Source organism: Durio zibethinus, chromosome 22, assembly GCF_047325235.1.
Source record: "Durio zibethinus cultivar Kanyao isolate XHJ-2024 chromosome 22, ASM4732523v1, whole genome shotgun sequence".
Taxonomy (NCBI): domain Eukaryota; kingdom Viridiplantae; phylum Streptophyta; class Magnoliopsida; order Malvales; family Malvaceae; genus Durio; species Durio zibethinus.
Genome location: NC_143183.1, coordinates 19,215,933 through 19,242,901, shown reverse-complemented (window position 1 = coordinate 19,242,901; position 26,969 = coordinate 19,215,933). Strand labels below are relative to the sequence as shown.

At 30.7% G+C, this 26,969-nt stretch overlaps 3 protein-coding genes across 7 annotated transcripts; all 3 read left to right on the top strand.

Annotated features, from left to right (window-relative positions):
* The first annotated feature begins 8,065 nt into the window (after positions 1–8,065).
* LOC111307417 (uncharacterized) lies at positions 8,066–12,164 on the top strand. Of its 3 annotated transcripts, none has more exons than XM_022905429.2 (5): positions 8,066–8,395; positions 9,794–10,573; positions 11,036–11,224; positions 11,330–11,455; positions 11,541–12,164. In XM_022905429.2, exons 1-5 carry the CDS (start codon positions 8,351–8,353, stop codon positions 11,646–11,648), a joined length of 1,248 nt encoding a protein of 415 aa, XP_022761164.2. In that variant the 5' UTR covers positions 8,066–8,350; the 3' UTR covers positions 11,649–12,164. The 3 variants fall into 3 exon arrangements, with proteins under 3 accessions (XP_022761164.2, XP_089608064.1, XP_089608063.1); XM_089751938.1 differs by lacking the exon at positions 8,066–8,395 and adding an exon at positions 9,029–9,697; XM_089751937.1 differs by lacking the exon at positions 8,066–8,395 and adding an exon at positions 9,273–9,706.
* Positions 12,165–17,871: 5,707 nt separating this feature from the next.
* LOC111306752 (cadherin EGF LAG seven-pass G-type receptor, putative (DUF3527)) lies at positions 17,872–21,963 on the top strand. 3 transcript variants are annotated; one of them, XM_022904610.2, is made up of 3 exons: positions 17,872–18,506; positions 19,470–21,349; positions 21,523–21,963. In XM_022904610.2, exons 2-3 carry the CDS (start codon positions 19,616–19,618, stop codon positions 21,691–21,693), a joined length of 1,905 nt encoding a protein of 634 aa, XP_022760345.2. In that variant the 5' UTR covers positions 17,872–18,506; positions 19,470–19,615; the 3' UTR covers positions 21,694–21,963. The 3 variants fall into 3 exon arrangements, with proteins under 3 accessions (XP_022760345.2, XP_089607681.1, XP_089607682.1); XM_089751555.1 differs by lacking the exon at positions 17,872–18,506 and adding an exon at positions 18,739–18,852; XM_089751556.1 differs by lacking the exon at positions 17,872–18,506 and adding an exon at positions 18,745–18,915.
* Positions 21,964–23,813: 1,850 nt separating this feature from the next.
* On the top strand, positions 23,814–26,272 carry LOC111306751 (Ribosomal protein L14p/L23e family protein). The gene is made up of 4 exons (XM_022904609.2): positions 23,814–23,847; positions 24,209–24,493; positions 25,875–25,916; positions 26,029–26,272. The coding sequence occupies exons 1-4, from the start codon at positions 23,835–23,837 to the stop codon at positions 26,109–26,111; spliced, it is 423 nt and encodes a 140-aa protein (XP_022760344.1). The 5' UTR covers positions 23,814–23,834; the 3' UTR covers positions 26,112–26,272.
* Positions 26,273–26,969: the final 697 nt, after the last annotated feature.

Sequence of the window (26,969 nt, the reverse complement as noted above, 5' to 3'; positions counted from 1 at the left end):
AACAGATTAGGGTACTTCCGTTAGCCTTTTGGACCAATAACTGGCCCAAATCATGATATCCTAATTTGGGCCCAACCCAATGTTACAGTTAATGGGATCCAAAGCTGTAAATAGGAAGCCTAAAAGTTTTGGTAGATAATTAGTTTTTTTTCGTTTTAGTGATTAAGTTTAAAATTTGAAAAGTTTAAGTATAAAAAATTAAAAAGGATTTTTTTAATTAGCTTTAAATTAAAAAAATTTCTTTTTTATTTCAGGGATTGAAAGATTAACACATGTTTATTTGAGATATATTTTAAAATAATTATTATAACTAAGTTATTTAATTAGTAAATGAACACATAAAAATCATATAAATATCTTTGTGGAGTTAAAAAATTTTAATATCAATGTATGAAGTAATAGTTAAAAAATATATAATATTAAGAGTAAATAAAATTTTAAAGAAGCAAAAATATTTTAATTTAATAACTATAGTCATGATTTTTATAAATTTTGGAATATAAAACAGTTATATATTACATTTTAATCATTCATCCACTTTGTTTTATAACAATTATGTTTTTTTTTTACCATTTTCTTTTGTTTTGTACAAACTTTTTATTAGGAATAAAAAATTAAATTAAAAAATTAATAAAAGGGTCAGTCATGAAAATTGAAAACAACATGTGTCAAATTTAAATTTATTATATCTAGGGATTTTTTTTTTTTACAAAAAAAGTCATTATATGAGATATGAGAATGAAATATAAAAATTTAAATCTCAACTCGTTAAACAGTTACTAGATAGATTAATTAATAATTAAGTATTAAATTCTATTTGTTCAATCATTTGATTTAATAATTGGCGCATAATCCCGTTTCAAAATGTTGTGTTCGAATCCCCTTTAGAAAAAAATAGTAACTTCCATAAGGTAAGCCTCCAATGAAGTTTGCTGCCATGAAGAATGCCTTTGCTTTCCATTTTTTTCTGTGAAAAGTTTGATTAAAAAACCTAAAAAAAAAAAAGAAAAAAAAAAGAGAAAGACATGAACCCAAATGGCAAAAAGAGTCTAGCAATACATATTCCAGTTTTGTGAAACCAGACAAAAACAAGGAGAAACTAATTATGTGTAGCTTAGTGGGGTAGAAATTCTCTTAGAAAAAATATCAGCAAACTTGACATTTCTGTTGGTAGAGAGACCTATGCATACAGTGTAGACTATAGAATAGTTGAGAAATCAGGGCTTTTACCCTGATCAGGAAGAACATTTTGGAGACATAAACATGAATATTTGTAATGTTTATAAACGTTTTTGCATTAAAAAAGTGAGACATTCTAACTGATAAGAAAATCCAGGATTTTGATTTTTATACTGTTTTCAAAGCAGAATATGTGACTGGTAAAAGGAGTCAGGAAAAATACATATTATTCCCTGGAAAATTTTGATTTGAAGTAGGTATAAGTCTTGCTTTCGCGTCCATGTCAGTCTCTTTAGCATATATGGATTGCTTGAATTCTGATTTTAACAGAGGAACATTGTCTGAAAATAATGCAGATGCCTTCATCTCCTGACCATGTTAGATTCCTTTACACCAAGAAGTTGCTTGAGAATTTAATATTAAGTGAATAAATCACTTTATTTCGATTAATGAACATGATTGGATGACTATCAGGTTGATGCACCATCAATCAAAATCTTGAATCAGTTGTTCAAAGGAAGCAGAAGGTTGAAGAAATTTGACAGTTTTGATGGGGACAAAAGATTGATCATATATGCTGAGAACAACTTTGACTGAAAGCTAATCACACTTTCAGGATTGTTAATCAGTCAATATAAATTATAAAGATGGAACTAACACGACAAGAGTTAAATCTCTTGGATTGCAGTAAGAGTTGAGGAACAAATTCAGCTTCACTTTTGGTCTTTTGGTTTTGGTGCTTTAAGGAAAAAGGGATGGGACTGCAGATTCTGTTGCAAAATCATTGGATAGAAAAATCATATTAATAATCCATATTTTAGGGTGAATTTCCTTTTTTTCTTGAATGATTATCATAACCTTAGATAAAACACTGCTCCAGATATCATTTTTTATTTACAACTACAGGGGACTTAATAACCTTGTGCAAGCGAAAAAAGAATCCTTGTTGAAAGGAAAAGGAAATTCCTCACTTCACCAACTGGATTAACTCGTGTGGGTAGGGGCGGATACACATGTACGAGTATGGCGTTTATGTACAACTCGAAAATTGAAAAACAAAAAAATTTGAAAGAAAATATTTTCCTGAACACCTCTAAAATATTCCAGTAGATATCATTTCTATCGACAAAATTGATAAATCCATCAATGATTCTTGATACATATTATAAGTAAACATTAAAAAAATCTTATTTCCATCACTATGTATGGGTCTGACTAGAAGATTTTAACATATCAGCGCAACTCCTTCAAGACAATACCTCAAGTCCTAGAGTTTCGATGGTCTTCTCTAGTTCTGGTGAAGTTGAGGGGAGAAAGGAAACCCTTAGGCCTATCCCAAACCAGTTAAGACATTGCATTTGTAGTCTGAACCAACAAACCAACCCTAAGTCAATTCTGCCTAATTTGGCAAGACATTTCATGTTCTAGTGCCTGTTTTTACTGCAATATATATAACATTAATTGCATCAATTGCACAGCCAAATCAAAACTAAGAAGTCATTTGGAAGCGCGGTGAGAAGAGATTAGCTATGTTCAGTTTCAAAATGACACACCTATGTGGAAATTAAGAGCCACTTTCCACTATGCAACCAAACGAAGCTTAAAACTACTAATCATACTGCTTCACATCCTTGCTTATGGAAGTGTCTCGTTCCCAAGTCTAGTATAGATGGAGAAGCATAAGTGCTTTACCATGTGAATAAGATTTGTCAGTGCAACTTCCTTACTCCTTCTATCCCCTCGATGCCAAGAATCTATGTCATCTTTTTTTTGAGTGCCTGAGAGCCGTGTTAAGGTAAAACATAATCTTAGATTCCATAAGGCCTAGGATATTTTGCTTTCTTATAATTGTTTTGGCCATTTAGTAAGAATATTTTCAACTCTAGGAAAGAATTTCCATCAAACAAGGAAAACCCATTCATGCTAGCCGAATTTTTTGACCAAAATGGCAACATGGAAGCTCTATGAAATGGAAATTGCATTGCTAAACGAGGTGTGAGGGATTGATACAGACTAGAGAACTCGACCAAAATTGCATAAAGTTCGCTCCAAAAACTAGTTAGGTTGGTAGTGGAAACACTATAGCATAATATATATGTATAAAATACACCGCTAGTTAAATTGAATTCAGATATGATAATTTATATATTTGTATTATATTCAAATCGTATCAAATATATGTAAAATATAAAAAATTATCTTATTAAATTCGTCTTGATATTCTAAGAACAAAATTTTTTTTTTCAATTTATATCAAATTATATACAATTTTTATTAAAATTTTAAATTATATTATTTTTATATTGTAATTTCGCATGATCTTTAAAATTATCTTGTCTGATTAAATTTGTAGACTTACAGAAAATTCTGATTCAATGTTTGAAAAGACATTGAGAGAGGTAAATTGCTGCTCCAAACCAACCAAGCTAGTACCTAGACTCTTGCTCAAAGGATGCTTGTAATAGTTGGTCTGTCTTTTTCTGATACCAAGAAATCAAAGCTGGAGCCAACTGGTTTGAGCTTTGTTCTTTGTTTCAATTTTGTGTTTATGCCCTTGTACTTCATTTTACCATATATTTTGGAGTGTTACTCACATGCATTCCAAAGATGTTTTTTTTATTTCTATCTTTAGCAATTTGGCTTGAATCTAGAAAAAGAACTAGAAGTGACACTATGACTATGAGAGATTGAGAGTATAGCCCTTTAAAGGCGAAAGAACAAGTGAAGTGTAGACCCTGGCCTTTGCCTGATGCTTCAAGTGGAGCTGTCTTCCAACCAATTTTCCAAGAGAATGTAAAAGCACCCATTTTCTCTGTTGTTTCCAACTTTTCTTTGAAGGATTATAACCTCATCCACCCACAATAAAATTAAAAATCTCAAGAAACGACTTTATAATTTACATCTTAAGTACGGCCGAATTACATGAATCGATTAAACTAAACACAAATTCACCTTAAAATAATTTTAACACTTGACATTTACAAAAACAAGCAAGATACAAACAAATTTTGAAAAAGGGTAAGATACAAACTCTTCATGAGCATGGATCATGGAAGGTTGGGCCACATGGAGGAATATGAAAACCTTGGATACCTAACTAATAAGTTTGAACCTAAATTTGTTTGATTCTGATCTATTATGCTTATATAGATAGCAACTATATATGCTTTTATATAGGTAACAAACATGGCCATATAGGCTAAGAAAGATGTTTGGCAAATTAGCATGTATCTGTAATTTATTTATTTCTGATTATTATTACCTTACAAACATACAACTATTAATGAAGAAAAAAAAAAAGTTTTCATAGTTACATTCCTTTTAACTTAGAAGCTTGCCTAGATTAAAACTAGTTTTATTAGGATAATTTTTCTTGCTTTAAAAGTGCAATCCCCAAATTATTTTTTTTATCCAAGTATTTTAATCAATGAGAAATATATGTATATCTTAGCTCAAACTCAAAGAATAGGGTTATAAACCCAATAAAAAAAATTTTTTCTTTATTTTTATGTATGCACTAATTTTGCTACTCTCCCATCCTATTTCCTCTGTCTCACAAAAAAAAAAAAAAAAAAACCCTTCCATTTCTTTTTTCTTTTCTCCATGCATACACTAATGTCACACTCTTAATTTTCTATTCTTCTTAAATAGTCCTTTTCAAAAAAACATAATTTATTTTTATTATGTACATTTATCAATGCTAAAACCCCCCAACTTGAGGAAAATCTTATGTTCTCTTTTTCCTTTTTTTCCAATAATAAAAAAATTTTTATTTTTCTTTTTATAAAGAAACTCGCAACTTAAAAGGAATTAGGAAAGAAAAATTGCAAGTATTGGAAATCGAACTTTAACCTTACATAAAATTTTAGTTTTATTTAGAAAAAAAATACTCCTTATTCTAATTAATACCATTTCTTATTTTGAAATGTTGAAAAGCTATTCCACACGGATCTATAGTTGGGGGAAAGTGAGCCAAAAAGAGCATAAAAACACAAGCTTTAGGTGATCAAGGAAACTTTGGAATTTGGCAGTCCCTTTCTAAAGCATTGGTAAACCGTTATATACTTAAATTAAAACCTCCTTTCCCTACCATTTTATGGTAAATTTTAACCTTCCTTCTTTTGGGTACATCTTGCCCCTCTTTAAACTTCTGAATAAAACAGAGACATAAGCATTTTTTTTTTTTTGTAACATCATCTTTTAACACACCTAAAGGCTAAAATTAGATCTAATGATTTGTGTATTTGACTCATATAAAATATTAAAATTCATGTATTCGTATAATATTTTATATGAAAATTATGTGTTATAATTTGTATATCAACATGAAAATATAAAATATATTTTTTATTTTGTTAAACTTAAATGTAGTTATTATTAAAATTTTAAGTCGTATCACTTTCATATTTTATATTTGTATCATGTTCACGATATATTATCATATCGTGTTCATATTATATTATCATATCATATTTTAAATTATCAGATCCAATTAAAATGAGGATTCTATGGTTTTTAATTGCCTTTTTGGTTTGGCAAAGCAAATTTGTTCACTCTAGCAATTAATATAAAATTAAAAATATAATAAATTTTAAAAAGTAAATATATATTAAAGATTGTCCTGGCATATGCTCCAAAATATTTTAAGATTAGTTAAAATACTATTTGTAATAATATTTTAATATTAAATGTAGTATTTTTTATATTATGAGAACCTTTTTTTAAAGTGGTCAATTTCAAAATCATCTAAAGAAACAAAAATACTCTGCCTAATTGTGAAAATTAAGTTTTGGTAAGGACTAGGCATAGATATTAATGCACAAGCTATCCAATGTTGAAGGGCTAATTGGAAAAAGGTGACATTAACTTCATTTCTATCCTTTATCCTCAATTTCCAAATTAACATCATTTTCTCTAGTTCTAGAGTTATTCCAATGTCATATTCCAAGGTACTTGATCCACTCAACTATTGTCTTGTATACATCATTCAGACTCAAGAAAAATGATTAAAGAAAAACAAAAATTTAACACAAAATCTGCTGAATGTGTGATTGTTCTTGTCAAGAAAACAATAAAAAAACAAATTAAATGGTTTACATTCGATTGCTTCTGATTTGGTGACTATGGAATCATGTGTTAGTTGGAACATTAATACTAATATACTATATATTAATGTAGATAATAATGGTCAATTGATTGTATAGATAATAATAGTTGATTGATTGTATTGGTTATAAATGGCTTGCACCAAAATTTTACTTCTTTGGATAAAAAAAAATAGCTTATCCAAAAAAAAATAAGCATAAAATCTTAAGTGTAAACCCTTATTCACTATTTTTTTGGGGTACATACAAGAAAATGTTACCTATAAAAATTATATTGTAAATTCGAAATTAGCAATATAAAAAAGTATGTACAAATTAGTAGCTATTTTAAAGAAAGCAAATTAATTGGTGTATGTTGGTGTTGAGTTTCGAGTTGTTGATCGAAATTTTGAAATCACAATAGAGAAAAAGAGCGGGTACGAGTAAACGCAAGGAAAAATTTTTATGTTTACACTCTTACGCTCAAATCAAATTAATTATAGGAGATCGAAAGGAAAGCGAACAGTAAAGAGAGTAAGAGAAAGGAGATGATGTAGATGGTATTTGGATGATTTTATTTATAAGGATTTGTAAGATAAAATAATGATATAATTTAGTTGATGTGATATTGTATATATCAAGTGGATTTAACTAGATGTGTAATTGATCAAGTTAAAGCTGATATAGTATTAAATTTGAGTTCGACTCCAAATTCAAAACTCGAAACTTAACTTAAATTCGATCGAGTTTTATTTTTTTAATTCGAGCTCAACTCGAAATAGAAATCGAATTATTCGAACTCATTCGATTATGTTTGATTAACATATAAAAATAAGCTTGATTCTTATATGTGATAAAAATTCGATTATTTATGCTCAAGTTCGAATTTGAATTAGAGAATTTTATCAATTAAAATATATTAAAATATAAAAATTAGATTAAGTTTGTTAATTACTCGAGTAGGCTATAAGAATGTTCGAATTCGGTTCGATCGATAAGTTAAGCTATTCGAATTCGAGTTTGACTCGATAATAAACAAATCGAATTCGAGTTTTATTCGAATTAAATTCTAGTAACTTACAAGTATTAATATATCATTTATACTTCTAAACATGACATTTAAAAGTTAAAAATATTTTGATTATTTATGATAATTTCTAATAAAAAAAAAAGACCAATTTACTTTTTAAACCCAAATATATCCTTAACAGTGTCCAAATATTTTTTTATCGGTCCATGTAGTTTTTTTTTTTTTTATTTCAAGCAAAATTTGCCTAATATAAAGGGGCTTAGGGTGCGTTTGACGTGATAGGACGATGCAATGGAAGTTCTTCTCGCCGCGCTGTACGTATATACCTTGTAATTTTCATTTATGAGTGAACCAAAGCCACATGATGATTAGAGTTTTGAGGTTTCCCACGACTTGTTTATATAGTGTAGTGTTGAATTTACAAAACAAGCGGGTAATTAGGGGAAACTTGTTTGATTCCCAAAGAAACAGCGAAAGAATGGGGTAAAGGCTTGGTCAACTCAATTTCAGCTTGGCCAAAAGAAAAAAAAAACTCTATCCTTTTGGTCAGAACTTACTGCCATGTCAACCAACTTAGCCACGTGTCATATATTCCAATTGTCATCATCTTGAAATGCCATGTTGGCAGTGAATAAAAACCCTTGGCTCATCGCAATTGTCGTGTTGACGCAGAAGAGAGTTCCAGGTTGGCTAAACCACTTTCGGACATAACCCCAAAAACTCCTCCAACTCCCCTCTATATATACATATATAACCAACTTTTGACACCCCATACCTTCCATTTTCTTTGCCAACGTTTTATCTTCCAAGAAAAAAACTAGTTTTTGTAACTGAAAAAACCAAACAAAACATTCTTTTTTCTTGTTTCTTTTCTTACATCTTATAAATCTTTGTTCTCTTGTTTCAAATGGATTTGTTTGTTTCATACACCTTAGTCTTATTACATTTTAAGCTTAATTAGGGCTGTCATATAGTAGCTAATATAATTTCTTTGACATTTGTCCCAATACTTCAACGGAGCTTTAATCAGGTTCATTGAAAAAGGAAGAAGAAAACCATGTTGGAAGACATGATTCATCCACCGGAACAGCAGCTTCCCATTGTAATTCTCACCCAATTCTTGAATGTGATTGTTTTTTTGATAATTTTCAAGTGATTGGTTGTGTTTTGTTTGAAGTGTAATTCTTATACAAAATTATATACCAACTTGGAACAAAGATTCTTTTCGTTGATGGGTTGGTTTTCGTTTTTATTATTACAAGGTTTTACGTGAGTTTGTGTCTAATCCTTTCATAGGATGTTTGACAGATTTACATTATCTTTGTTCTTTGTTGCTTTCTCCCTAATGTTTTTTTTTTTTTTCATGTCATTTTCGGCTCAATCATTTTCATGCCTCTCCTTTATTTCCTTCTTCAGCTTTCATTTGTATTACTTTATGTGAAATATTGCAAGCTAGGCTTTGCTTCATTTCAACCAAAAAACGAAAATTTCTTCAGGAGATTAATTCAATCTTGATTCTTGAATATATAACAAAGCATTTCCCATTTCAACTGTCATTTTCTTAGGGACAGCACCATCTTTCCAGTCTAATCCTTTTTTTTTACTGATTGTTGTTTCAACTTTTCTTTTGATCACTATGGAATAACTAACTTTTCGTGCTTCTTGTTGAAGCCTTTCTAATTGTGATTCTCTCTTTTTCTTTTTATTTTCTCTTGATTTAGATAGAGTGAAAGACCCCAAAAGAGAGCACTTCACAATTCACATGGAAAACATAAATGGGGCTCTTGGTAGTTTTTTTTTTCTATTCCAATTGTTTGTTTACAGTTGGACTCTTTCTCTATAAACTGAACAAAAATAACATGGCATTAACTTCTTTCCTTGTCAAATGCTTGTGATTTTTTGCAAACACTGGGGGTTATGGGGGGAGGGGGGGGGGGATTTTTAGTTCATACATGTCACATGGAGCACAGATACACAAACATCATTTTCTTCTTTATACGAAATATCCACTCTCAGTTTATCCTCCTAATGAGAAAGAACTTACATGTTTCTGATCAAATATGGAAACCAGATTGCTGCCTAGCAACCACACCCATGAACTTGGTTTATGTCCATTATGATCACTCCATCAAATTCCCCTTCATGTATCCAGAGAAAGAGAGAGTTCTATTCTGACCAAAGGTGATACCAAAAAAAATATAAAATAAAATATGTTCATTGAAAAATGTAGTTGAGCAACAGGAAGCTCTAAGTAGATTGATGACCCGAGTGCTTAAATTCAGGTTCTTTAAGTAACAGTTTCTTTTTCAAACTTTGTTGATCGCTAAATAGAATTAGATTCAAAGTTCAAACCTCATCAGATGAAAATATGAAGCATTATGACGCTTGTATGCCTAAAGAAAAGGTTGTTGAGGTTTGCATGTGTTGCAGTATGATTTTACTAGTTGAAGTAATTTTTCTTTTGTGATCTATCTAAACATGGTTTTTCATGTTTTTGCAGGATGATATACCAAGCCCGATTAGTGGTCCAATTTTTTATTTTTCTTATACTGATCTTTTCTCAGACGCCCTGCAAAACTCTGAGGTTGCTTCCTCGAATTGTTGCTATGATGAGAACTCTTCATATGGCAATAATCTTACCATACCACCAGACATTGAAACACTACATGGCTACAAAGATAACAATGGAAATACTAACTCAGCCACCCCCACTGCCACCAGTGCTACCACCAACGCCACCACAACCGCCATAGCTGCCACTAACAATAACAATAGCAATCTGTCCATAATCTTTGATTCTCCAGATGAGATTGACAATGACATTTCTGCTTCTATAGACTTTTCTCAATCCCCTTCTTTTTCTGTCCCTCCATTTCTAACTCAACAAGACCAATTTGACCTATCTTTAGTGCAATCTCAAATCCAATTAGCTGATGTTGCAGCTGATGGGTTCTCTCAGTACACTGCTGACCCTGTTGCCCCTCTTATGGGGCCGCCGTTACCATCTGTTTTTGATGAAGATTGCTTGTCTTCGGTGCCTTCTTATGTACCTTTAAATCCTTCATCTCCTTCTTGCTCTTTTCTTGGTCCTGCCATGACTACTTTCATGCCTGCTGGGGCTATGACTGCTGCATTATCTGCTGATACTACTGGGATTTTCGCTGGAAGCATTCTTATGGGCTCTGAACTGCAACCACAAGACCTGGAATATCAGGGTGATAATGCTGGAATTTTCTGTCCAGATTCAGTGCAACGAGTTTTTAACCCTGGAGATTTACAGGTGCTTGTTTAGTTTTCAACATTTGATAAATTGGAGTAGTCCATTAGGATTGTAGAACTTTCTGAACTAGATTTTGTCCATAATTTTTCACTCAACAATTTCTCTCTAATCTGAAAATAAAAAATTTGCCCTGAGAATGATTAACTACAGGTTGAAAATATTATTAATAGAAGGCCCTTACGAATCGTTTTCCATACATGAAACTTGGCATTGAAGGTAACTGCAAAACATTGAATTTTAGAACCATTTATGGAGGCTTCTGGTCCCCCATCCTGACTGACCCTGCATAAATTCCTTATGATTTTAGACTAAACCAAAGTGTATCATGAACTTTCTTTGAGCTTTCATCCAAACATGTCACCCCAAAAAGAGGAAGGGACATGATCTAACTATTGCATTTAGTATTAAAAAGCAACTACAGTTCATTTAACTTTGCAATCTTCTTTCTGATTGTTCCAAAAGGCCCTCAGCAGTGACAGTTTACAACTGGTGGGAGCAGCAGCCAGCTCTACTCCTTTAGCATCAGAGATCTCAAGTTTGGAAGATTCAACTTTCAACAAAGTTGGAAAACTTTCTGTTGAACAAAGGAAGGAGAAAATCCATAGGTACATGAAGAAAAGGAATGAAAGGAACTTCAGCAAGAAAATCAAGGTCACTTTTCTCTCTCCCACTCATATCAACATTTTATATGCAATGCATGTCCAACATGTAGCAATTTGGATAATTAAAGTACTAATGTTACAATCAAATTTGCAGTATGCCTGCCGCAAGACATTAGCCGATAGCCGACCTCGAGTTAGAGGAAGATTTGCAAAGAATGATGATTTTGGAGAGACCCCTAGGCAAGCTTGTAGCAATCATGAAGAAGATGATGATGATGAAGTAAGATCATTTTTTCTTTTCTTTATAAAATTCCAAGTTTTTCTTTCTGATGTGTATTGATACTTTTGCTTTCATTTCCCAACAGGTTGTTGTGAAAGAAGAGGAAGACATGGTTGATTCCTCAGATATTTTTGCTCACATTAGTGGTGTCAACTCCTTCAAATGCAATTACCCAAGCCAGTCCTGGATTTGAATATAGTTTCATTAACAACAAGTCTACCACAATTTTGCAGACCCCTGTTTCAGACAGGATTTCTCCACCTGAGTTTGATCTAAAAAAAAAAAACAACAAAAAGGAAAAAGAAGAATAATCGAATCCTATGGTATGCAAATAATCAAGTCAGGGTACTATAGACAGTGAATAAAACTGTAATTTTTGTAGATATGTATATCACCCTCCCTGTATCTTCAATGTCTATGATCAGCACAATTGACAATCCTATGGCATCCGGCATCCCCAACTTGCCAGAAATCACTGGTTGAAGAAATTACATCATGTTAGATTGTGAGTTGAAACAAATGCTCTTATTGTGGAATGCTTGACTCATGTAGTACAAATTAATTTCTTCAAAGGTAAAAAAATCGGATGTTGCTAGTTGATTACCTTTAGGTCATTTCATATTCACATTTATGTAGTCAAATCCACCTTTTTTTTGTGCGTTCTTTTTGGTGGCCAAATGGCAATGCATTTTTTTTTTCTTTTTGGGCACATTCTTACTGGGAAATTGGTATTATAATTTTTCCTATGACTAGTGGGCTTCATCAAAGCTTGCTTCGGCTTACAACTGCCCATGCTTGAATCAAAACCCAAATCTTGATCGTAGGGGCGGTTCTTTAGCAAAACCAGAGGGGGCCTCCAAGATTTTGAAAATTTTTCTCTATATACGCATATTTATATATCATATATATTAAATAAATTTAAATTGGCCCTCCAAATTAAAGTATTAAAATATATTATAATTTATACTGATTATATTAGATTAGTTGACATGTCATTAGAGTTGACATTTTGAAATTACGGGTTTGAGTCAGCTTAGGTGCATAATATTCTCTTCAGTCAGGTATGTAGTTTGGTAAAAAATTTAAAAGTAGATTAAGAATTTAAAAATATATATATATATATTAAAGTTTATCTATTTATTTTATCCATAAATTATTATTCACAAACATTTAATGTTAATTAGTTTTTCCCAAATATTAAATTATAAATATATAAATTAAAAAAACTTAATTTAATTTTTAATTTTTAATTTTATACTTTTAATTGAGTAAAAAATAAATAAATTTAGACTTTCTTCTTTGACCTATTTATTATAATTTCTTTTTTATTTTCAAAAGTTTATTAAACCCCCTTTGTTTTTGTTTGCTGTTTAAATTTTCGGCCTTTTAAAAGTATATATAATAAATTTGTTAAAAATTAATTTATTAGTTTATTTTTATTTTTATATAATCTATTTATGTCTGTATTTTAGCTCTATATGATAATTTTTTTTCTTGATATTTTGTTAATGCTATATATATATATAACAATGATTGTCTTTTATATATATATATATATATATTTACAATGACTCGATAAATTTTAAAACAACCACAGATTAGGCAACAACCAACATGACATGTTATAAAATTAAAAAAAAAAAATTGATTTGATAGGGTCTGATTTTTTCTCAGATAAAAATAATTTTGGATAGGTAAGTAAAAATGATTTTTACTTGATGGATTGATTTATGATATAATTGAGTTTTCAGTTTTGAGTGATCAAATAAAATTTCAAGCTAAATCATATTAACTTTTAAAGTGAAGTATCTAATTGGGTTTTATCATATTTGATTAAAAATATGATATTAATAAATGATTTATTTATGTAAATTTTTTTAATGTTAAATTATAAAATGAATTAATGAAAAAATTTAGTTTAGATAACTTGATTGTCAATATCGAAAGAAAATTTGTTGAAACATTTAGCTTATATTCAATTCTTAAAGATTTTGTTTCTTTAAAAGAACGTCATTCATAAATTTAGATAAAATTATTTATTTGATATATTTTGTTTTCTTATATTTTTATTTATAAATTAATAAAATTTATGATTTTATAAGTTTATGATTTTTTATTAGTATATTACTTGCATATATGTCTTATATTAGTAAAATAACATAAGTAAAATGAAATATATATCATATTAGACTCTTAGTCGACCCTTCAAAATCAAATGTGAAGATTCATCATTGCGAGTTGTTCAACAAATGCTTGGCATATCAAGAAATTTTATGTTTTTCCCAAACCTCTTCAATAACATTTTTGGATTTCGAAAAAAAAAAAAAAATTTTTTTCGAGCATTTAATTCAATGATTGGTATATATAGTCTCTTACTCAAAGAGAAGAATTCGAATATTTATTCTTCTAAATTGAAAATATAAAAAATGAAAATGTATATCATGATATAAAATTACTAAATTTGTTCTCCCTCAAGGTAATTTATGTGCTCTAGTTCAAAAGTTTAACAAATACTAACATCTACCAAAAAAAAAAAAAAGGTTGACTTTTAGTAATGGTCCACAGTTATCTATATCTTCAAATACAAACTTATTATGATGTTAGTTTAGATTTCCAATCAGCCCCCTCTTGCTATATATTGCCATTGAGATTTTGAGTGGAGTTGGTACATATATACCATTAAACAATTGTTCTCCATCATGATTATTAGGGTTTTAATTATTTGTAATTAGCATAATCATATAAATTACGAAATTCCCCCTAACTAAAAGTTGCTAATCATGATAATTTACTTGGATTATCAATGAATGATGATTTTTAATTGGGTCATGATTAGGGATGTAAATGATACATTAGTACTCGTAAGTTACTCGGGTTTGATTCGAAGAAAACTCGAATTCGGTTCGATTATTATCGAGTCGAGCTCGAGTGACTCGACTTATCGATCGAATCGAATTCAAGTATTCTTATATCCGATTAGAGTAACTTGCGAGCCTAATCGAACTTTTATATTTAAATATATTTTTATTATTTTAATTAATAAAATATTTCGAGTCCGAATTCGAGCATAAATAATCGAACTTTTATCAAGTATACGAATCGAGCTTATTTTTACATATTAATCGAGCTTAATTGAATGAGCTCGAGTAGCTGAAATTCGATCACGAATCGAGCTCGAACTAAGTATCGAACTCCGAGTTATGAGTCGAGCTCGAGCTCGAACTTCTTACTATTCGACTCGATTCGATTCGATTACATCCCTAATCATGATCAAACCGCACGTTTCGTAAGCACTTGAATGCAATAATAATTAGATTCATTGTTTGACAAAAGTGAACTTTACGAATTTTTTTAAATTTGTAATCTTTAATAGTTTGATCAACATGTATCACATCTAGGTTAATACTAAGTGAATATATTTCGGAATATAAACTATGATCAACAAGACAACAAAAATGGTATTCATTTTTTTCAATAAGGTTGTTGGTTTAAAACTATAGATTCATTTGATTGAGTCCATAATTGTCTAATTTATGATCTTGTTGGACCCACTTCTTTCTTAAAATTTTGAATATTCAAAATGCCGGGAATTTGGGAGAATAGACTACTAATGGAATCGAAGTATGCACGCTAGTAAATATTAGTGGCTTTTTTGCCAGCCGAAAGTGTACTCAATATAGACAAAATGGAAAATCAAATCTTGTAAGTTAAAAAAAAATGATTTATCGAGAAATTTAGATGAACAATGAAATTAAAAATAATAATAAAAATTATTGTAATTACGATTGAAAAATTTTTTTTTAAAAAATTTATATTGAATAACTCTCACTAAAATTAATATTTAAATTTAATTGTACCTCACCGAGATGCAATTGCATCCAAACATAGGCTTCTTGTTTCTATTTGAACATTTTATGTCTTGTAAGTTACGTTAAAAGGAAAAAAAAATTACATTTAGGTGTAATTATGTAAATAATGAAAAAATACTACTTCCTCTATCACAAATTTATTGTTTTTTATTAAATTAATTCAAATTTGATCATTAATTTTAATAAAATTATAAAATTAAATTTTTTTAAAAAAATAAGAATTGCAAATTTTAAATTTCAAAAATTCAAAGCTTATTTTTTTATAACTTTTTAATTCAATACAATATCTCAAGAAAATGAAAGTTAAAATTGAGTTAATTTGATCAAGAAAATTAATAAAGGACAATTATTTGGGAAGGAAGAGGAAGTATGAAATTTTCTATTTCTCACATCAAATCAAAGCAAAATGAAATTTTAAGTGATACTTTCACTTTCATATTGAATGAATTGATTTAAGAGAGCCATGAAAATTAGATGGGAAGCATAGGCTGAAATTACATTGATGCAATGAATGGATACAAGAATAGTTTGCAAAGGTAGTTGTGTGGTGTGGTAGTTAAAGATCTAATCAAAATGCAATTTTTTTTTAGCCTTTCTCTATCACATTTGATGCCAATAAAGACCAAAATTCCCTACATATAATCACATGAAAAAAAGGGTCAAATAATATTAGACTTAATCAAATAATGGGATTTTGAAATTTTCTTCTTTCAACATGAGAAGAAAAAATTTGGATGTGCCAATAGGATGATTTTAGTTGTCCATGTCAGATGGCACCTAACTCCAAATTAGTGGAGGTACTATTTTACACAAAATGCATGTTCTATGGCCCATAATTGCACTCACAAGAATCTTGGCATAGAAACCATCAACCAATTCCTTATTGCATCTCACTTATAATGGATACATTTAAATACATGAAAGGGAAAAAAATAAAAACTCAAAAAGTTGGTTTGTTTTTTAAATTTGTATGTCTTAAGAAAATCCTAAAGTTTAAATTATTTATTTGGAAAACGATGAAACAATACCATTAAAAAAATCGATAATCATTAAATTAAATATTCGAATAAAAAAATGAGTATATTTTAAGTTAACTTAATAGTAATATAATGATTTTTTTATATTGATGATGTTAGTTATTGAAATTTAGTTATTTGAACTAATAACACAATATTCTATTAATAAATCACATTATGCTTTGCTAATAATATAATGAAATTTTAATGAAATAATTTACTTACAATTTTCTAAGGTTATTATAGTTGAATTATAAATTACATTTGAGTGATTAAATTGTAATTTTTTTTGCATAAAGAAGACTATAGCTTAGAAATAAGAGAACGAGATTCAAATTTTAAATTTATTAAATATTATATTTTAAAAATATTATATAAATTAATTGAATTTAAATTCGAATTTAAATTATGATTTGTATTACTTCTTTGTGTTTCTAAATCCTAAGTAAAAATTAAAAAAAAAAAGAATAGTTAGGATTTGTTATTCCGGGAGTAACCGGACTATACATTGAAGTATTGTAACATACACATGTTTCATTTATTTTTCTTTTACTTTTTAAATTAACCTTGTTGATTTACTTTCCTTAATTTGGTCAGAAAAGGAGATTTACTTTCCTTTTACTTCCAACAACAATTAAAGGAAGAAAGTAAAGCTTCGTTTGGATGGGCATGTAAATTTATCTCATTGTATCATCATATTATTTTTAAACTAAATTTTTAAAAATTCAATCATAAAACAATACGACGACGGAGTGAAATCATTTTCACACACCGATAAAATAAAGCATAATAACCTAAGCTTATGGAATATTCTACTTCATACAGTTTGAGATAAGCAAAAGATGAACCCAAAATAAAATAAAATTCTAAAATTAGGGTTCATCAAATGATATTACAAGATATATATTGAATTCTATAATTTTAAGTATGATATAATAATACAATGTAAAAATAATATAATTTAAAATTTTAATAAAAATTATAAATAAATTTAATAAAAAATTATATTTTTATAACGATATAAATTATGATATAAAATATAATATAAATATATAAATTATTAATATTTTATATAATATAAATATATAAATCATCGCATCTTTTAACTATGAACATCAACATTATCAAAATTGACAGTTGAGTTTAGCTGTTTTTTAGAGATTAAATTTACATCCTTACCGGATACTGAGCGATGATGAATTGGAAATTACATTAAATTAATATAAGATCTGCGATGTAATAAATTAGAAGAAGTAAAAAGAGAATATGAGCAGTGTAATAAATGAAATCATAGTAAAAGAGAATAATAAACAACAGTACCAACGCGGCAGCACTTTGACCATTGCCTCAGGTAATCAAACCCAATCTTCCACGCTTGTCGCTCTTTCTCTCTCTTTCACATGGCTTTGGAAAAATACTTTTGTTTTTAATCCAAGAAATTTAACAAAAAACCAATAAATAAATAAATAAAACATTAAAACAAGAAAGTCCATTTCAGTTAATGTGCTCCCTCCGTGTTTAGCAAGTGGCCCTCTCTCTCTCTCTCTTTTGGCCTTATTGGATTTCTGTTCACATCCTGCGTTCCAGCTCACTTCCTCGTTTTTCTTTGTGTATTTTTCAATGGTTTCTTTATGAAGATTTCCCTACCATACCGGGTCTTTTTCATTTTTTTTGGATTGTATTTGACAAAGGAATAAAAAATGGGAAAAAAATTTGGGTTGGGTCCTACTTGAAACTATGGAAGAACGTGGTTGATGGAACCAAAATTCCTTAACTAAACGTGGCTTACACCATTTTTCGACTTCACACCCTTACCATTTTTGCTTCAGTTTTGGGGTGCTTTCAGCTTTGCTTTATTTGGTCATCTCTCTTTCTTAAGCCAAAAAAGAAACCTTGATTATTGTCAAACAGTTAACATCTTATCGACTTCTACTCTTAAAAAAAGCAAAAAAAAAAAAAAAAAAAAGGTGCTTGGAAACAGAAAAGCTGTCTTTTTTGTTATCCTGGTTGGGTGGTTATTCTTTACCTTGAGTTTTTAAGCACAGGGTTAATGGGTGATTAAGTTTTTTCTTGATTGAGAATCACCTGCTACTTTTTTTTTGCTTGTTTTGCTTGTCTATTGGATTGGGGTGGTTGAGCTTTGTTCCTTGGATCCATTTCTTTGAGGTAAGAGAACAAAAAAGTTTCTCTTTTTACTTATTCTATTCATAAATGTTTGCAACTTTCTTCTTTATTTTACTTTTCTTCTAATTTTGATTTTGACAGTCTTTTTTTTTTTTTTTTCTGGGTTTTGTTACTTTATGCTTTTCTTTTTCTCTGGTATTACTTAATATCAAGTGTTTACTAGTTTTGTCCTTAAGATTGAATTTCTTGTCAAATGTTTCATTTTCTTGTGATTCAACAGTTTTATATGTAGCTGAGTTGCTTGGCTGATGGAAGCTGGTTTATTGTTATAGAGTTCTATTTTTGACAGTGAACCCCGTCAGTTTTCTTTGATATCTTTGTAATTTGAGTAATCTTCTCTCTTTCTTCTATACTATCTGGATTGTAGGCTTGATTGAGTTTAATCAAGTTGGTATGAATTTCTGGTTATGGCGTTTTTAAATTTTTTTTCTGCTGAATTTTCCCATCACTGCTTCTTCATTCCTTCCTTTGCCTCCTTATAATCTTAATGTTGATGTTATCAAGCTTTTAAAATTTGGTTATATGCCATAATTATGATTCTTAAACAAAAAAGAAGTATTATATATCTTGATTTTGATTGCCCACAGATTTACTTTTAATTTGCATTTGGTTGTTTTTATCTCCTCTATTATAGATACCATGAAAATAAAATGAAAAAAGACAAGGGAAAGTAGGACATATGTTCTTGTTTTTCTTGTTCATAACTTTCATATAGTTACATATATAAAAAATCAAAGCTCCATCATTACTTGATAAAGTTATTATTCAAGTCCAACATGTTCTGTTTTGTTTCTCAATTGAAAATACCCTTTCCAACAAGATTTGCATTAACCTTGTTCTTTCTAGTTGAGGATTGGTAGCGCACGAGTCATAGCTTTCTTGCCATTTGTATTTGTTTCTTTCTTTTGGTTCTATCTTGATGTAATTCTTCATATTATTCTTCAGATTTCTTGTGAAGTACAAATTGGATTGTTGGAGGCTTTTATAGTTTGGATTCTGTCTGCTGTCAAACTCACAGCAACCACTTTGAGGCAGAAAATGTTAACGAGGTGTGCTCATCATTAAGCACTATATTTAATCAGAGACTGAAGATGGACAATGCATTTGTTAGTGGACAGAAAGATGACGTGGGGAAAGACGATTCGCTGCAAAACTTGGAAGATAACACAGATATGCCAGGAGAGAATGGAACGAATTATTCTGAATTAAAATTGAAAAAGCTGGCAAGAAGGGTAAATCCACAGCATGCTCTGATATTAAATGTTAGCAAAAGATTACAAGCCGGAAAAAGTCTTATAAAGGATTCATTCCTTCGGAGTATTTTTGGCATAGGCAATAAGATTCCGAGGCATGTGGTTACTCTAGATGAGAAATATCTTCGTCATTGCCTGGAATTGATTCATGTTAATCCTGCAAAAGCTTCTCAATGTAACATCTCTGTGAACTTGAGCTCTGTAAAAATGGGCATTTTATCTGATGGACTGAATTCAGCTAAAATAAGGGATGAAGGTACATTTGATTTGGGCAGGTTTGTTTTTGACTGTCCGCTGGCAGTTGGGACTGATAGTGTAGTCATTGGTCCTGCACAACAGTGGGTTGTAGGTTCAATAATGGGCAGCAGGAGTATGGCAAATATATTGAAGAGCCCATTGTTACAGAAAATGGGTAAATTGGATGTTGATCCAAGTTTGAATGATGTTAAAGGATCAATAAGTTATGACTTCACGAGCTCTCCTGGTGGTTTCAGTAACTATTACTCACAGAAGATAGGAAGTGAAACACCCATATCAGAAAATCATAAATATGGATCTGAGACTATGCATAAAAGGCTTGTTTCTGTGTCAAGTATAAACTCAACATGCTCTGATCAATCCTTTTCTTCTACTTCTACAACAATTTCTCAGGGAATGCTTCAGTGCACATGGAAGGGTGGGATTCCATATTTTGTTTTCTCCTTGGATAATCAGAAGGAGGTATATGTAGCAAATTTGTCAAAAGAAGGATCAGCTCACAATAAGGGTCTGGACTATATTTACTTGTTCCATTCAAGCAAGGGTAGTGATAAGGAACATGGGATTAGTGATAATGAGTCACACCTTGTTGGTAAGATGAAGGTGTCTACTTCTTTCTCAATCTGCCCCCAAGATTCTAAAATCATGGAGACGGAGTTTGTTTTGTTCAGTGGTAATGGAACTTTTAATTGGGAGATGCAAACTTCAAGCCATACCCACAAGAAGAATAAGAGTCTATCAAAAAAGGTGGTGGAAGTATTCAAGAGCAGTCACTCGTCCAAGCAGAGAACAATGCCTAGATTTCGTAGGTCAAGTTCCATAATGGAGGATTCTTCTTGGGATCCATGCCAAGATATAGTCAAGAATTCTGATGCACTAGATGGGACAAATATTTTAGAGGAAGAACTTCCACCAAATCTTGAATTGACTGCCATTGTTGTGAGGGACCATTTCCCCGAAAATCCTCGGCCAGAAGTTGGAGGTTGGGGCTTAAAGTTTCTCAGGAAAGCTAGGGTTAAGCAATACGTTGACACTTTGGAAGCCCCAGTTCTTTCTGCTTGTTCTTGCGGTATCAGTGATTGCTCAACAAGTATGGATATTCTAGTTCCAGCTGGTATTCATGGTGGTCCAAGAACCAGAAATGGTGGCCCCTCTAGTCTTATTGAAAGATGGAGATCTGGTGGACATTGTGACTGTGGTGGCTGGGACTTGGGCTGTCCACTGACGATACTTAAAGCCAGATCAAGTAAAGAAGTAGGTTTACCTCCAACAGAAATGTCTGAGGCATGCAAGTTATTTGATTTTTACATCCTGGTATGTCAGTCTCTATGTTTCCCATCTTTTACAACTTTGATGGTTAATTCTATTAGGATTTAGCCTCACTTGCATCGTTTGGACAGATTCTTTTTCATGGTTAACAATCAAATAACTGTTTTATAACCTGAATAAGCGTTGTGATAACCATTGCCTCGACTTCAATTTTTCAGGGTTTAGAGCATGGTTCTCCAACCTTGAGGATGATAAATGTTCATGATGGCCTGTATTTTATTCGTTTTCAATCAACACTCTCAGCCTTGCAGTCTTTCTCAATTGCAGTGGCATGCATCCATACTCAAAGTCCACCTCTCCGACCAAAATTTGTACAGCAGTCGAGGTAGCAAGATTGAAAATTGAAGTTTATTTAGTTGTAACCTTCTTACTGTGGCACAACAGTGTGTAAGTTGAAATTTAGGTATCTATACATGAATTGAGATTTTTTTTTTTTTGTTTTATGTTTACTCATAGCTAGTTTGACTGGTTTCAGATTGTTATCTTATATAGGTTGTCTATCATTAATCGGAATTTTAGCCATGATTTCTCAGAACAAAAGATATTGTATTTTTATCCTTTTTGATTGAATGTACAAGTTTGTGGAGTTAATTTTTATACCAGATGTATTCTATATTCTGTAGTCATTAATATTCAGTAAAATTTGGAGTTCTGTTTGTACAAACAAGAAGTGAAATTCAAGCAAAGGAAGAACAAGCATGTAGCTCAAAAATTGTAAGATAAAGGATGGGGCTGCATTTTGAGTGTGATGACTCAAATTTTCAAGTAGTTGTCATAAAATTATCTTTATATTAAGGTACTTTTTGCACATACTTTCATCAGTATTGCACTCATGCTCCAAGCGAAGCTAGGGGGAGAGGCCGGTCCTTTGCCCAACTGCTCCGCATTCTCCAGGTAACATTACTACTTTTCACTCTCAAATGCATTTTGCTAGTTTGCTGTCAAATTCACATTAACTGTCTAATTGAGAAGCATTGTTTCTGATACTGTTGAGAGTGATACACTATTATAATAGGCTTACACTTGGTCATAATATGCTTGTTTTGGTAGCATTAGTTTTCGTGTAAAATACACAAAAATCTTTCTGATACTATTGAGAAGGCTGAAAATAATCGATGCCCAAAGAAGATATGGAGCTGGAGGAAGTCAATGGAAAGTTACCAGAATATATGGTTCTACTGGTAGTGTGAGAATTGAATCCGATGCTAAGGCTGAAAATAGGAAGGGGAACAATCTGCAACAGATTTTTGGGCCGGGCTGCGTGTTTGTTGAGTATAGAAAAGCATAATGCATGGCTGCACATTGTTTACATGGATGGTTTTTTGACGATCGGATTGTGCTTGTGGAGTATGTTGACCTTAGACCTTTACCGGGTTAAATTTCCAAAATGAATTGGATCATTGCAAATGTAGATATAACTGCTTCTCGTAACCTTTAAACTCCATACATCCTTTGTTAGTTTCAAGACTTGTTCCTTCACGAACTCGTAGTTGATGATGAACTTTTATTTATAACTTTGGTTGTAGTCTTTCTTGCAAGCCTTGTTTGAACCTTAAATGGAGATTTCAAAGAACAAATGAAATGGATGTGTTGCAGATGCTACTTTTTTAAGGCTTCTTTTGTCCGTATCAATAAAGGCATGCAAAATGGATATACTGAAATGCCTTCGAGATACAACCTTGTATCAGAAAAATAAAACCACCAAGTCTTTTGACTAGATACGTAAATACCCTCTCTTTGACACGAATTTTTGCAGCAAAACAATGCCAAGAGACAAGCCATTTTATTTTGAAAGAATACAAGAAAAGAAAGAAATTTTGAATTATTCAATTTCTCGAATTTTTTTAAATGAATACTCATAATTTCTATTGTAGATTGTTTATTAAAAATTAATTATAAATTTACGCTTCAAAATTTAAATCGATGTTATCGCGTCGTATTTAGTTACTAACTCTTTTAATGCAAACTCACTATGAACATTTTTTTTTTTGTTGTTATGAAGTTAAGAATTTCACAAGCTGCAATACCATATTAAAAAAATATATAATAATTTAAAGATCAAATGAGGAGTTATCTTTATAAATATAAATTAAAAAAAATCATATTGACAATGAAATTTAGATTTTACAAAAAGAATTAATGAAATGACATTATCTTTTAAGATATAATAAAAATAAAAAATAATTAAAACATAAAACATATGATAATTTCTTAACTTGTCACGTGAAATTAAATAACTAAGAAACCCTAAACTAAAATAGAATTTATTAAGCCAATGTTTCAATTAAGGAAACCCCATGTTGGGTCCAGGCCCAATTTCAAAAAAGGGCATAAACCCATATCTGTAGGCCCACATACCTTCAACAGTCATGAATCAAAACAAACGCAAAACCCAAAAAAACCCTAATTTGCTCTATATAAATCTCAAAAACCCTAGCCTTTGCTCTTTGTTTCTCGTCAGCCGTCGAAAATGTCGAAGCGAGGTCAGTTTCCATCTATCTTTTTTTCTCTTTCTATGATCCAATTTATTGTTTCATTTTCCTTTTCCACTCGTTCCCGAGAAAAAGAGAAAAATAAAGGCAAAAAATCCATCCTTTTATATTCGCTTTAATGATTCTAACCCTATAAACGAAATCCCAAATCAGGAAAACCCAGAAATGAAATTTACCTGTTTTTAATTTAAAAAATTCAAGCTTCAATAGCTGTTAGCCGATTTAAAATGCTGAGGATTTGTAAAAACAAAAAATGTAGTTTTTTTTTTTTTTTTAATTTTGGGTTAGTTTGTTTTTCATAAGCTGTTTAATAGCTGAAAAAGGTGTGATTTTTGATTTTGTTTGTCATTAGGACGTGGAGGGTCAGCTGGTAACAAGTTTAGGATGTCACTGGGTCTGCCAGTGGCAGCTACAGTGAACTGTGCTGATAACACTGGTGCTAAGAACCTTTACATCATCTCGGTGAAGGGAATCAAGGGTCGCCTTAACCGTTTGCCATCAGCTTGTGTTGGAGATATGGTGATGGCTACTGTTAAGAAAGGGAAGCCTGATCTCAGGAAGAAGGTCTTGCCTGCTGTCATTGTGAGGCAGCGCAAGCCATGGCGCAGAAAGGATGGTGTTTACATGTACTTTGAAGGTAAATTTTTTGCTGCCTTTGCGGTTTTTATGTTATGTAGATTTGATGATTATGGTTGTGTGTAGTTTCATTACATGGTAAAGGGACTTGAAATATGTGATCTATTGATGGTTTTTTACTTATTTCCATAGTTTAGGGTAAGTAAAAATTATATGATATTGATATGCAACTGATAAGTGGTGTTTATACTGTTTGCCGAAGTTAGAGGTTTGCTGGTTAAGCGGTGTCCTGATACGTGCATTAACCCGTGCGTACTATGATTTGATGCTTCCTGAGACCAGCAAAATTATCTTATTGGTCGAATATTTTTATCGAGTGGGATTTCCCTCATTTGGGATCTCACTTTTCGCAATTTGATACATTTTTCTCATTTTGGGAATCTTACCTATGGTTTATAAACTATTATAACATTTTTATGTTGTTTTTCTTGCCTTTTTGGTGGTATTTATGCCTGGTGATGTGGTGTGGAGAATATTTTTTTGTTCAGGGTTTCTCTACACCTCCCATACCCAGCTAAATTGAGGTACCAACCTTAGCCCAATACCAGGTGGTTATTATGGTTACCATCCCTGTCCAGGTTGGGACACTTGATATAAAATGTTCTTTATTTTGATTGTCTTGCTATCGTATGGTAGGGGATGACTGGTTAATGATGTGACCTGGTATTTAACTTGAAATTCTGCAAGTCTTGAATACAACAAGTCAAAATAATGTCATGTCACCAGACATAAGTCAGGTATCTACTTTATTGTTCAATGGTGGATACAGTTACTAGTCTGGAAAACCTAGTGTGTCCATCGTTGCAGATGCATTAAGTTTTTGAAGCTTGCATGTGCTCCATTTGGGCCCTATATATTTTCAAACATTGTAAGAGGAAATTCTGCAAGTCTTGAAAACATTGTAGTCTTGATAATCAGTTAAAATAATGTCATATCACCAGACATAAGTCAGGTATCTACTTCAGTGTTCAATGGTTGATACAGTTACGAGTCTGGAAAATTGAGTGTGTCCATCGTTGCAGATGCATTAAGCTTTTGAAGCTTGCATGTGCTCCATTTGGGCCCTACATATTTCAAATGTTCATGGTAAACCTCGTCTTTGATGTTGGCCAAAAAAAAAAAAGTCTTCCACCGCTCATTTTGTTTCCATTACTTGATAACAGTATATGAGTTTGGGTGTTTTTGGTGTTCATAAACATGTAGAATGTCTCTGATTGGAGACACTGCCTTTGTTTAATATTTTTTAGTTTTCTTTCAATTTATCTTGTTCTGACAACCAGCATAGTCATTAAGTCACAATTCACAAGTATCTGCTCAGAAGATGCTAATTTCTGATGTTTTACTGTTTGAAGTTTCTAATTCAAATTTTGTTTTGTTTGCAGATAATGCTGGTGTCATTGTGAATCCGAAGGGAGAAATGAAAGGTAAACAGCCAATTGAAAAACATTTCAATTATTCAGGACAACATCCAATTTTGTAATGTCTGGTTGAAATGATATTAAAATTGATATTTTCTTCTTGATGCTCCTGTTCTAGGTTCTGCCATAACTGGTCCAATTGGAAAGGAGTGTGCTGATCTGTGGCCAAGGATTGCAAGTGCGGCCAATGCCATTGTTTAGGAACTCAAATGTTAGAGATTTTGTCTCTCTGTTGGACTAATCATAGTATTCTGGATCCAGATTTTGTTATATTTAGCTTATGTTTCTTCAGAATATCATTGGGATGGTTTTGATTGATTTTGGATTTGATGATGAATGTAGTTTATGAAGAGCTTTTCCTATGTTTTTGTTTGTAGCCGTTTTTTTTAATCATTTTGAAGCTATGTTTATCATTACATTTGTGTTCTTTAAATCAATATGTTGATAGTAAGTTCACTTGATTATGGCTTGTATAAGGCCCAACATGTCTTGTGCCATTAAATTTTCACAAGGTCATTTCTTGCACGAATCACTTATCATTTCTTTTACGTTGGTGATTGGTATAGGCTAATCACTCTAAAAGCTATGATGATTTTATGTATGGTGATTAGATTGCTTTAAATTCTATGATGATCAACTTATGGTAATTAGATCAGTTTGTATGGTAATTATTTTGTTATTTTATGTTTTCAAACTAATATTTACTATAATAAGTTTAAAATAATTTATGTATGTTTTATTTTTTAATATTTTATTATAATATAATTTTTTATTTTTCTTTTATTATGAATTGCATAAATTGATTTTATTTTTTAATTCAAATATTTTTTTTACATAATTTATATTACAAAAATCAATTTACCTATAAGCAAAAATATTTATTGATTTAATAATTTAATTATATTTATTATACAATAAAGAAATATTACTAATATTTTATCAATTATTATCTTTAAACAAATATAAAATTTTTAATTTATATAATTATTATAATATGTATTGTTATTTATCATACTTTAAAAACAATAAAATAATTTTAAATCATAAATGTTAAGATCA